At 41.8% G+C, this 12499-nt stretch overlaps 1 protein-coding gene across 2 annotated transcripts in view; it reads right to left on the bottom strand.

Moving 5' to 3' along the window:
• Positions 1-12499, bottom strand: part of RASSF2 (Ras association domain family member 2) — a 262300-nt gene that overhangs the window by 24891 nt on the left and 224910 nt on the right. For both annotated transcript variants that reach the window (XM_086943516.1, XM_086943517.1), the window contains one exon: positions 8228-8329. In XM_086943516.1, the coding sequence (XP_086799642.1) occupies positions 8228-8329 (102 nt within the window). The remainder of the gene's footprint in view (positions 1-8227; positions 8330-12499) is intronic.

Genomic DNA, 12499 nt, shown 5'->3' with positions numbered 1-12499 from the left:
ATTACTGCAACTCCCGCTGGATTTCGAGCAATCAGGGTTGATTGGCCTTTAAAAAGAGGCGGTGGAGTAGCAATCATATTTAGAGAGTATTTCCAAGTAACTTTTTACCCTACTTCAACAACCGCATATGAGGCTCTCCACTTCGCACAAGACCCCAGCTCTAAACTGACTTTCAGAGGCACTTTATTGTACCGACCCAGGCACTAGAACCACCTTTACGATGAATCTTGATAGCCTTCTTGAACCTATTCTTTTGAACAAAGATTTCACCATCCTTGGAGATTTAAATTTTTATCTGGAAGACAAGGATAATAGAGAGACAGGGACACTTTTAGACACATTGGGAGCTGTAGGTTTGACCCAATTAGTACAGACCCCCACCCACGAGGCCGGGCATACACTAGACGGCATCTTTACTTCGGCTGATGGGCTCAAGTTAAACAAAACTCTTCCTCTGAAGTGGTCAGACCATTCATTAATTAAGTTCAATCTTCGAGGCACTACTGTTGGACTTGTTGGTACCACTAAGCCCCTGCCTCCTCTCATACTGTATGGAGCAAAGTGGATAAAACAATCCTCCGCACACATCTGGAGGGTTCACAACCACAATTTAACACCCACATTGACCTAGCTGTCACCAAATACACAGACTGGCTTACTGAAGCAGTCAAGGCCTCGGTACCCACACAAATAATTTCAGGGAACAGGAATACTCCTTCTGCCCCCTGGTTCTCTGACACACTACGGAAAGAAAAGCAAAATTGTCGCAGTTTGGAACGACGTTGGTGAGTAAACTATCACTCACCTGAGAGGAAAGTGTATAGAACTGCCCTAACACAATATAAAAACGTATTAATGTCAGAAAAGAGGGATTACTTTACCAAACAGATCGAGACAGCAAAAAACTCCCCCAAAGAATTATTCTCTGTAGTAAATCGTCTTACTATATCAAATAAGACAGGGAGGAAGGGCAACCAAAAGTTCTGCAACAACATTGCTGCGGCTTTTAAAGCAAAAGTCCTGGGTATTTTTAAGGTCTTTGAGGATACATCAGAGCACCTCCCCACCGCCCAATCACGCTGCCCTGACCCCGATAAAAGCACCCTGCTCAGGTTCTCCCTCACGTCTTCTGAAGCAGTGGAAACGTATATAAAGGAAGCAAAGTCAGGATCCCCCTCAGACTCATGCCCGCCAGCACTTCTGAAAGAAATAGCAGACGTGGTGGGCCCTGGGCTCGCAGATATTTTTAACTCTATGTTTAACTCTGGTAACTTTCCCTCCAGGTAGAAATAGACGTCCATCCTTCCGCTGCTAAAAAAAACCACCCTGGATGCGACTAACCCGAATAACCATTGACCTATAGTCAGATTGCCATTACCGGCCAAAATAATAGAGAAAATCATGAATATCCAACTATCACTATTCATCTGCGAAAACAACTTGCTTAATCACTCCCAGTTCGGATTTCGCCAAGAGCACAGAACGGAAATGGCACTCATTAAAGCCACTGAGGAGAACAGAGCGGGGACGGACGGAGGAGGCACAGCCCCCCTCGTGCTCCTCGATTTGTCGGCCGCTTTTCACACTGTTGATTACGTTCTCTTGCAACAGAGGCTGGAGAGTCTTGGGGTTGGGGGCACAGCACTCGCTCTACTGTCCTCCTTTCCTAAGAATGGGAGATTAACAGTATCTGTTGAGGGATATCACTCAGCATCTTACACCTTGACGTGCAGAGTCCCACGGGGTTGCTCTTTAAACCCCTCCCTTTTTAATGTTTATGTTTCTGAACTGGCTCCTCGGATCCAGGACTTTTGGGTTTAGCTAGACAATTTACGCCGACAATACCCAGATAGTGGTGGTTGCATATAAAGATCAAGATCCTCCCTTCCAACAGTTTCAGAACTGCATGTGTACAATAAACAGATGGATGAGTATACACTGCCTCAAACTTAACTCTGAAAAAACAGAGGTTTTGATTTTTGGAAATATGCAGCCAATTTGGGACAATCTGTGGTGGTCAGCAGACATGGGAGTACCACCTAAACCAGCAGCTAAAGCTAAGAACTTGGGTGTATGAATTGACAATAAATTAACATTCTCTCAGCAGACACAATGCTTCTCACGTTCTCATAAAGAAAATAAGGAAGATCTTTCCGTATATCCCAGCGGAATCTAGAAAAACCGTGGTAACATCTCTCATCCAGTCCAAACTGGATTACTGCAATGGGCTATGTCTGAATGTTCAGAAGCAGTGTCTAAAAAAGCTTCAGATGGTCATAAACACAGCAGCACGGCTGTTGCTCAACATCCCCAGGCATATATCGTTATCAAGAGAGATTCACAATCTGCACTGGCTTCATGTACCACAGCGTATTATATGTAAGGCTCTGTGTCTGGCCTACAAAGCACTGAATCACATAGGCCCTTCCTTTCTTCAGAACCTTTTTGTCTGATACGAACCTAAAAGACATCTTTGTTCCTCAAGGGCCAGACTCTTGACAGTGCCCAGAATTTGAACATCGCACAGGGGGGGCCGCAGCTTCCACTATGGCACCTCCAAAGTCTGGAACACTCTTCCAAGTGAGCTCAGATGTGCAAGCTCCCTTTCCATCTTCAGGAGAAGGTTAAAGACCTTGCTGTTCCAGGACTAGACGTTGTGTGGGCTTACTGTGTTCTCAGCGCCAAAACACCTCCGGGTATTCGTGCGCTTTTATAAATCTCAATAACATTAACATCTTGAGAATCTACTTTCACTACATAAACATGATATAATCATAAATAACCAAAATCCGGATTCTATGCAATGGTTAAGAAGCAGACTCATTTCAACAACTCTCAGTGGCTGAAAACTGTGTAGTGTCTACGCGTGTTTTGGCACAGGAGTGTCTTCGTCAGGAAAAGCACCACGTTACAGTTTCATGATTCCACACTACACAGGAATCTCTGGGGCGGAATATGGTAAAGCCTCTGGAGCACGATAATAAAGGAAATATATAAAATTTAGCTGTCACAGTTAAAAATCAGTTGCTGGAAATGTACATAGGCCAGCTGATGCAGTAAATCCGTACCTGTCGACTACTGTTGAAAAACCAAGTGCCCTACCCTTTACCCATAGCCAAGTGTTACTGCTGTTCCCTCAAACTATTTTACGGTGAGATGGATTGTGTGTGGCAGGTGCAACAATAGGTAAAGGGCCGAAGTCTTTTTATATGATGGCGAAACGTCTACTATTCCCCTGCTTTCCGGTAATATCCTCCGTCTACCATAACTGGGGTTCATCAGTCCAGGTGCAACATTGCAGTCTCCTCTGAAAGGATACATCCCATGCAGCACAAAATATTGGTTCACGTGCTCAGGATAAGGCAAACCCAACTTCCATCTCACCACAGGCTGCACCTCAGACACCCCATAGTAGTTTCGCCCCTGGTCTATGTGTCCCCAGTGATCCAGTGAAAAGCCCAAGTACTCAAAGGGAATGTTGTTGACTGCGCAGAGAGATTAGAATCATGCTGGTGAATACCCAGTTTGTGCATAGGGAACAAAAGGATGCAAAGGCAGTCCCATTTTAATTTCTACGATTGCACAGGCAGGAACATTGTAGTATCCAAGGTTGCAAAGGCAGGCACATTTTAATATCCAAGGTTGCAAAGGCAGGCACATTTTAATATCCAAGGTTGCAAAGGCAGGCACATTTTAATATCCAAGGCTGCACAGGCAAACACATTTTAATATAAAATGTTGCACAGACACAACTTTTCATATCCAAGATTTCAAAGTCAAGCGCATTTTAATATCCAAAGTTGCAAAGGCAGGCACATTTTAATATAAATGTTTGCACAGGCACATCTTTTAATATCCAAGACTGCAAAAGCAGGCCCATTTTAATACTCAGGATTGTAAAGGCAGACACATTTTAATGTCCAAGGTTGCAAGCCAGACAATTTTAATATCCATGGTTGCAAAGGCAGGCACATTTTAATATCCACATTTTGCACAGAAAACAAACGTAATACTAAAATAAATACACCCGGTCTTCCAAATGAACAAGAATGGGCTATACACTGCTTAGTTTCTTGTCCTGCGAGCCAAGTGACTGCATAAGTTAACATCAAACTAAACCTCAGACAGAGGAATGCGACCTCGTGCGCCAAAAACTCAAGCAGACAATAGATGCAGGCAAGAGTATTTTCGTTTCAGAATTTATATGGTGCTCTTTCACTTTGAAGCATGCCTGAAACTACATGATTCTGTTCCCCAAATTAAGGTATAAATGTGGTGTTTTTTGAGGAGGGAGATGGAGAGAGAGAGAGAGAGAGAGAGAGAGAGAGAGAGAGAGAGAGAGAGAGAGAGAGAGAGAGAGAGAGAGAGAGAGAGAGAGATGGAGAGAGAGAAAGAGAGAGAGAAAGAGAGAGGGAAAGACGAATTCCTTAAATAGTTGTTTTACCTGTCAGCTTGGAATAACATACAGAAAATGTGCTTTACTTTGGTTTACTGGAGTTCATATTTTTGCACTTGCGTACTAATCAGTTCGGCCTTGGCTTCCCGCCCGAGCTCTGATAACTAGTGTCTCCCTTGATCCAGTAGGTTGTCTAGCTGCCTTGAATGACGGATGTAAAGGGTAAACCACCGGAGGATACTACAAGAGACGCCGCTATATTCCTGTGAGCTATCGCCGCGTGACGCCATTGGAGCCGTAACAGCAAAATATATCCCTCGCTGAACTCTGCTGACAGCTGCAGTCAGAAATTCGACCCAGGGCGCCCAAACTAATTGACTATAGACTCTATAGTCAAGTTCAAGTTTTCAGTCGGGCTTTCGTCCCTCTATAGTATAGAGGGACGAAAGCCCGACTGAAAATAACCACGTAGAAAAAAACGCTATGTTATCAAGACGTCCAATACTTCTTTAAGTAATAAGAGTTACACAAAGCGGCCACTCCGGTCTGATTTTCGGATCCAGCAGTTTTTTTCATTCCAATCTACAGAAAAATGCAATCAACTCAGAATTCTGTTCATTTAATCGCCGTTTGTCGCAACGGTACGGTGCCCTGTTCTGAAACCATAAAGTTAGTTCTTCAGGTTCTTTTCTCACAACTTTATTGTCCATTACTGGATGACAAAATAGTCTCTTTTTTGTTCCGGAGGAGAACCCCCCAAAACTTGAAGGGGTTCAAAACACGTAGACCCGTGTATTCTATTGTGGTGAACCAAACGAATGCGCTGTTGTGACAGCTAAGGCTGGTCTTGTGCTATTTCAAATAATTTAGTAAATTCATTATTGTTTTTTATGAATATGGGCACAGCCAAGCCTTAATATTAATTTCTGCATTGTTTGGTCTTAGACCCCCTAGCCCGTTCAAATTTTTGAATATTTCTCTTATTCTAGGGGTGGATGAGCTTGTGTATGTTTATGAGAGAGAGTGTTTGATGAATCACTGTATTAAAGTTGAAAGGTTTGGGTGAGTGAATTCAAGTTTGACTGCGTATCTTCGTTGGTTTGTTTTATATACATTTTTGGTTTAATCATCAAGTATAGTGTTTTTGTCTCGTCAACATTTGTTTTAGAATTTTTCTGTAAAAACTTGCGGTGTGTCTTTTGAGAAAGGAGATAAGATGAAATGAATTTGTTTTTTTAAAAGAAATAAAAGAGTATTGACTATTCTGGACACAGACTGACCAGAGGCTTTTTCTGTCCGTTTAAGTTTTGCTGACTAGCTATCAGTATTGGCATTTCTGGTTGTTTGTTTGAATGACGGATGGGCACCTCCAGATGCTAATTAATTGAGTTTGGTGCACCTGCAGGACCCTGAGGCTTCCTGTACAATTCCCTTAGCTTGTGAGCCTGAATCGCCTGTTTTCCAGCCCGAAAGTGATGTGTTTTCTGTCTCGTCCTAGGTCTGAAGATTGTGTCCCAATAGGCAAAGGCTGGTGAGAGAATCGTCATTATTCTGCAGATGGGAATCCTATGTCGCTATTCTGTAGTAGTTATTTTGAACTTTTTGGGGGCTTTAGATTGTCTTTGGCAGTTTCTCAGCAGTCTCAGCTCCAACCCACTGACGTATCCTCACTTGCATCCAAGGCCACTAAGAAACTAGGACAGAGGGCAGATATATGATAGTGCGCTGCATAAACTTTAGTATTATGTTGGGCGCCATTATTCCCATTGAACGGGTGCTTTAAACAAGTGGGGATAAGCAAAGTTAAAGCCAAACATTTCTGTGGACAACATAAAACTCCCAAACCTACCCCGGACAATAACATTGTCCACTGATAACCATGCAGCCTTGCAACCAATGCTAAATTTGTGCCAGTGTTTAGCAGTGTTCGGCATTAACACCTACTCCTTACAGCCAGCACATATTTATGACAATTCACATTACATGGTGGTGCTGGCTGTCTGTTTGTATTTTTATTGATATACATTAAAAATAGAGGAATAGCTGCACGTTCAAACTATTCATACAATTTTTGGTGACCTATAATAGTCCAAATTGTCATATTGATAGTAGTGTGAAGCTAGTACATAGCATTGGAGCTGCAGTTTGGCAGCGCTGGCAGGAGGCAGTGGATGGGATAAGCTGCCAGTGGCGGCTCATCAGCTAAGGCGGAGAAACGTCGCCCCACTGCTCTCAGAGCAGTGTAAAAGGAAAAAATAAAATGATAATAACAGAGGATATTTTCATTTTATTTTTAGTATCTTGCAGCCAGGTTAGGGTAGGGCAGGGCAGGGCTTGGCTCCAGTGTTGACTTGGTCCGACCAAACAGTCATGCACACTTAGCATGTTCTCCACCGGGCTGTAATGCACAACCTGCGTGGAGAACAGGAACAGGCTGTCAGTCCTCGTCCGAGAGCCGAACCACAGCACTCGGACCAATTACGACACTGCTGTCATGGTGACAGCAGTGTTGGTATTGGTTTAGGAGAGCCTGTGTACTGCAGGGAGCCAGCAGAACAGCGACGACGAAGAAGAGACTGTGGCTGGTGACCGGCAATGAGCAGGTAAGTGTTTTGTTTTTCTAAACCAGCTCCCACCTTGCCACCATTACCTACAAGCTGCCACTGCAAGCTGCAGTCGTCTCTTGAGAAATATCCTAGGCCCTGGCACTTATTTTGTTTTTTACAAATTAAATACTGCATATAGCATCATTTTTTTACTGTTTTAGATGTATCTTGGGTCCGGAAGGTGGTTTGACCTTCTGTGTTTTTTTGTTATAATTACTTACATGAATTATGTGGTCTGTGTGTAAAAAAAAAACTATTAAATTAATCAAGTTTGAATGGAAATTGAGTTTGCCAGTAATTAAGTTTGTCGGATATTAACTCTGTCCCAAGCTTGCTACCACCTGGGTGAGTCTAAGGGTACAAACAGTCACGGACGGCATTAATAGCAGATTGGGGGAGGGGGGAGGGGGTAGTCTGCACGGGTAGGGGGTGGGAATTAATTTAATAAAAATTACAATTAAAAAAAAGTTACCTTCACCTCCGGTCCGGGACTCCCGCATCGCGTCTCCTGCTCTCTGCTCACAGGAAGCAGAAGCAGGCAACCTCCCTCTCTTCCCCTAAGCCTATCACAATGCTGCAATGGCAACGTTGTGATTGGCTAGGACGCCGTCCTTACAGGCGTCTACGGGGAGGCCGTTTTCTTCATGCAGGCTGTGCAGCAGCCTACATGAAGAAAACGGAGAGTGCTATGACTGGTTTGATCGGCCCTGGGGCCGACCAAACAGTCAGCGCCCAGAACATTGGGCTAGCTACTCCTCCCTGGCCCGACCACCTGCCCGCCCCAACCAGGCATACCCTTCTTTTGCTTTCTCACAGTACGAGAAGCAGAAACGTAAATTGGTATTTATACCATTTTACGTTTCTGCTTCTCGCACTGCGAGAAAGCAGTGGGGCGACACTCCAAAGCCCACGTGGAGGAGCCTCCCCTGGGTACAAAGGAACTTGATGCTCAGCTAGAGTGCAATGGTACCCAAGGCCATGGAATACAAGCAGCAGATGCCTTGTCGCTTTGAGGACAGCGCTTGATAACCAAGGACTGCTTCAGGACACAGAGAAAACCCTCACATTAACCTTGCACTGCTGCGCACAGAGACTCAGCCTTAATACAAAAACCTAGAAAAGATTTAGCTCAGAGTGTACTCTATATAAAAATAAATGTTAATCACTCCCTTGATTAACCTCAATACTACATGGCAGACAACATGGGACAGCAGACAGAACTTGCCTTGAACTTGTTAAGAAGAAGCTTGAGGACCTGTGGTGTGCTCATGGTGCTGTTCACTCGTACATTTGTGATGGACCCATATGCTGGCGTGAACACAGACGTCTGCAAAAAAACACGCAAACCTGTTACCAATCAGTGGCCAACTCTCAAGTGATGTCCTTTGCTTGCATGACAGGCACAGGAAAGTGTTATACATAGGAAATATTAAGTGGGCACACATGAAGTCTATAGAACACATTTATGCATCAAACTTTATACTGTATGGTTGCAATAACTAACAACATACACCAGGTTCAAGTAAGGATCTGCTCAAACATCAACTGAATAGTGTACTTAAAGATTTCATACAAAAAAATGTCAAATCAAACTTCATTGATTCGATTTTTTTTGTTAAAGGAAAGACCTTAATCTAGGTCGCCAAATGTCAAGACAAGAGAAAACAAGTGTAAATAGCACTTGTTTTTTATGTTGCATTTAGTATTAATGGGTGCTGCAATAAAATGGTTGAATATTACCCAATGTAATATTATCTAATTTTTCAACCTGAGAAGAAGAAACGGTGTAGGTGGCATGGCTGAGATTTCTCGTGGCCTGCAGGGAACAACATATGTCATTAGCAGAAGGAGTTTAACTCAACGAGTCACCGGCATCATATGGAGTTTTTATCAAAAGTATTGGGCCAAGTACAAAATGTTACATGCAAATAAAAATGTACACTTGTTCTATGGCCCTCTGGAGGATAAAATGAATTTCCAACACTCATCCAAATGGAAGATCTTACTTCTAGGTCACATTCAATTCAATCCTGCGTACCCTGTTACACGCCATAGAACGCAGGTATAAAAGGTACTCAATATATGCACATTCCAAGAGCCTCCTAATCTCCAAATCCAAAATGGCCGAACCTCTTCAATTGATTTCAAGGTCTATGTTGCTTCGCTCTAAGAAAGATAACATGGAAACTAGACAACTACGGGTAGAGAGCACATGATGTTCTGTCTTCTTTAGGACTCAAATCGCGCTTTTGTGGTGGTCTTTATGCGGCATCAGGCTGGTTTCGCTTTTTTTACACTACATAAGAAAAGAGTCTTTTACCGATTCAAATGCTACTAGTGACGAGGTCCGAAAAGATTGAAACACAAAGTAAAGAGATTTCTTTTGCATGGATTGGGTCTAGCATTTTGGTTCGCGTAGAACCTTTTAGCCAAGATCCGGAATACACACAAAATAGATTTTCTTTCACTTTGTAAAAGTAGTAAGTGTTCAAAATGCATTTTCAAATGCAAAATGCAGATCGGGCTCATTGTTATATGATGTTTTCAAATTTGAAAACAAATAGTAGAACAATGTATAAAAAGCATATGTGGATTAAAATACTCACTTCGCTGTTTCAAGTTATTTTTCTTTTTAAATAGTCAGTTGTTGGTTGATTCAAATACACGGGATTTTAGACTTTCCAAGGAATGATCAACTACAAAACCTTTGCCTATAAATAAAATAGCTGAAAGTATACAAGGGGGTTGCAGCTTTGGGTTCACACCCCATGACAACAGAACAAATTCAAGTTTCAGTCTTTCACAGGCTTAAAAAAACTGGAGTAAAAAAGCAAAAGAACAAATTGGAGGACGTGAGTGAGGTTAGTTAGCACAGGGAAACACAGATAGGCTGCACAACAATTTTGAAGCTTTTGTAAGCAGTTTGACGTCTAGCCACTAGATGGCAGGATTGCCTATCAAGAGCCAGGGATGCGGCAAGATGCGAACTAGTTCCTTGACCTTGAACGAGGGTACACACATTGGAGCTGTAAACCTCATCCATTTCCTGCTTTCTTTAGTATTCTCCCACCAGTGCAAGCCAAGCAAACAAAACCGATATTTATGTACACTAAACAGATATGTATTCACACTGTGCAACAAAATGTATTACATCCTGATGCAGGTCTACTGCTCGAACCAGCACTAACGAAACACATGCTACAAGTTAAAATAAATTCTGCTCACTCATCCACAAAACAAAGTCACACCATCACAAAAAAAATCTCTAAACTGCCTACAAATAAATGCTTGATCACTCTAAAAACAAGCATCACATCTACGACCTACTCACTGACAGACAACTTGAATTAATCACATAGCAATGCAACATTCCCAGACAATTCTAGACGCAGTTTCATGCCGGATAGCAATATACTCCAACCTATGCATTCTTGGTGATCTAAACATGTGCTTTGACAAACCCAATATGATCAATCCAAAAACCATCATCACTGGCCTTGAGACACTGAGGCTGCATCAGATCATCAACAAACATCACTGGACACAGTCTAGATGTCCTTTTTGTAAATCCAGAACTAGTTACCTTTCAAACGATTACTCCAGTCATGTGGTCAGACCACCATTTGGTTGCTTTCCATCATAAAACCACACAAAGCAACACACCTAAACCCACCTTACATGCATCCACCTATCGACCGTGGAACACACAAAATTTAGAATACGTAGAAACACAACTAACATCCAACACAGAACTAGACACAAATTCAGTTAAAAAACGATATGGGTGGCTATAGGAAGCTTTTGATATTCTATTACCAATCAAAAGAACAAAACAGGACACAAAAGAAAACAGTCACCTTGGAGAAAAACAGAACTAAGAGAGGTCTTTGTGATCTTTAGAAAGCTGTTAAAAGCTTGGCTTTTTGCCTTGCTGGTCTATTAATTTCTTTATTGACTGGTCTTTTGCGATTGCTAAATGTGCAGACATCAGAGCCAAGACTCCTTAGGGTATATGTTGTGCTATACAAATTTAAATCAAATCAAAGAGAATAAAAAAATTACAAAGCTGCAATGCACTTGGCTCAGAACAAAGAATCAAGATAAACTTCACCTACAGAAACTCAACAGATTATATGTTATTTTTAAAAAAATGCACTTTTCAGGCAGAATTCAAAATGCTAAATGTGCAAATAACTACAACAGTTTTATGTTTTGATGAATGTATACTGTATATAAAAATGCTAAAAATATATTTTAAAAAAAGAATTTTATAAAATTCTCACCAAAATTTGTGAATGTATACTGTATATAAAAATGCTAACAAAAATATATTTTAAAAAAATAATTTTATTAAAATTCTCACCAAAATTTGTAAACCTAAACGCATAGAAGGAACTCATCCCATTACTCAAGAATTCACAGATAAACTGGCAAATCATTTCACAAACAAAACAGACATGTATGGACTCCTATTTAAAGCAAAGGAATACCTCCAGCGCCAACACATTTCCTAAACTTTCCCCCAAGAGTAGGCTAACCTAGCCTCTCCATTTCTTCAAACAAATATCAAAGTGAATTTTCTAGATCTGGTGAAAGCAAGCAGGCTTTCCGGCAACGCTTTTGACCCATGCCCACCACAAATATTCAAGAACATTCTTCTAACTACCTCGGCTGCCACCCCAGTAAGAAGAATCATCAATCATTTCTTTACAGGAATCTTTCCAGAAGACCTAAAAAAGGCATGCATGCGCCTAATATTAAAGAAAACTAAGTTGGACCTGCTTGACCCCGACAACTACAGACTGATTACAAATGAACCTTTCATGGGCAAACTAATAGAAAGAAGAGCATTCGCCCAGGTGTCACAATTCACTGAAGATAACTCCATACTTTCAGACTTCCAAACAGGATTCTGCCCAGGAAGAGACAAAGAATTTGCCATCATCGCCATCTGGGGTGACCTTATAAACACATTAGACCAGAACAGGGTTGATGCCCTACTTCTCTTGGACCTCTTAACTGCCTTTGACACAGTTGACCATGACACTAATATAAAGACTCAATGAAGCCAGCGTACAGGGGACTGATCTCGACTGATCACATCCTACCTTCGAAACAGAACAAATGCAATCCATTCTCCACCTTTCTTATCCAAACTGTTCTTCACAAAAGTAGGGGTCACTCAAGGCTTATTCATCTCATCCATGCTTTTCAAAATCTACATGAGGTCATTATAGGAAATGAACCATCAGCTCACATGTCGGAAACTGGAAAACCCCAAAGACACTGGAAACTCACACATTTTCAGCTGCTTCAGAGCTGTTCATCAGTGGATGACAGAGCCATCTCAAAATTAAAAGCTTCCAAAACAGAAATACTCGCATGTGACTATTGGAAAAATTATGACCCAGTCACCGCCTGGCCTGACTATCTGGGACCACCACCTAAAGTATCTAAGGAAGTAAGAAACCTTGAAATGACCATGGACTACATCTAT

This window comes from Lissotriton vulgaris, chromosome 11 (assembly GCF_964263255.1).
Source record: "Lissotriton vulgaris chromosome 11, aLisVul1.2, whole genome shotgun sequence".
Lineage (NCBI taxonomy): Eukaryota > Metazoa > Chordata > Amphibia > Caudata > Salamandridae > Lissotriton > Lissotriton vulgaris.
This window is presented reverse-complemented; position numbering and strand designations above follow the sequence as displayed.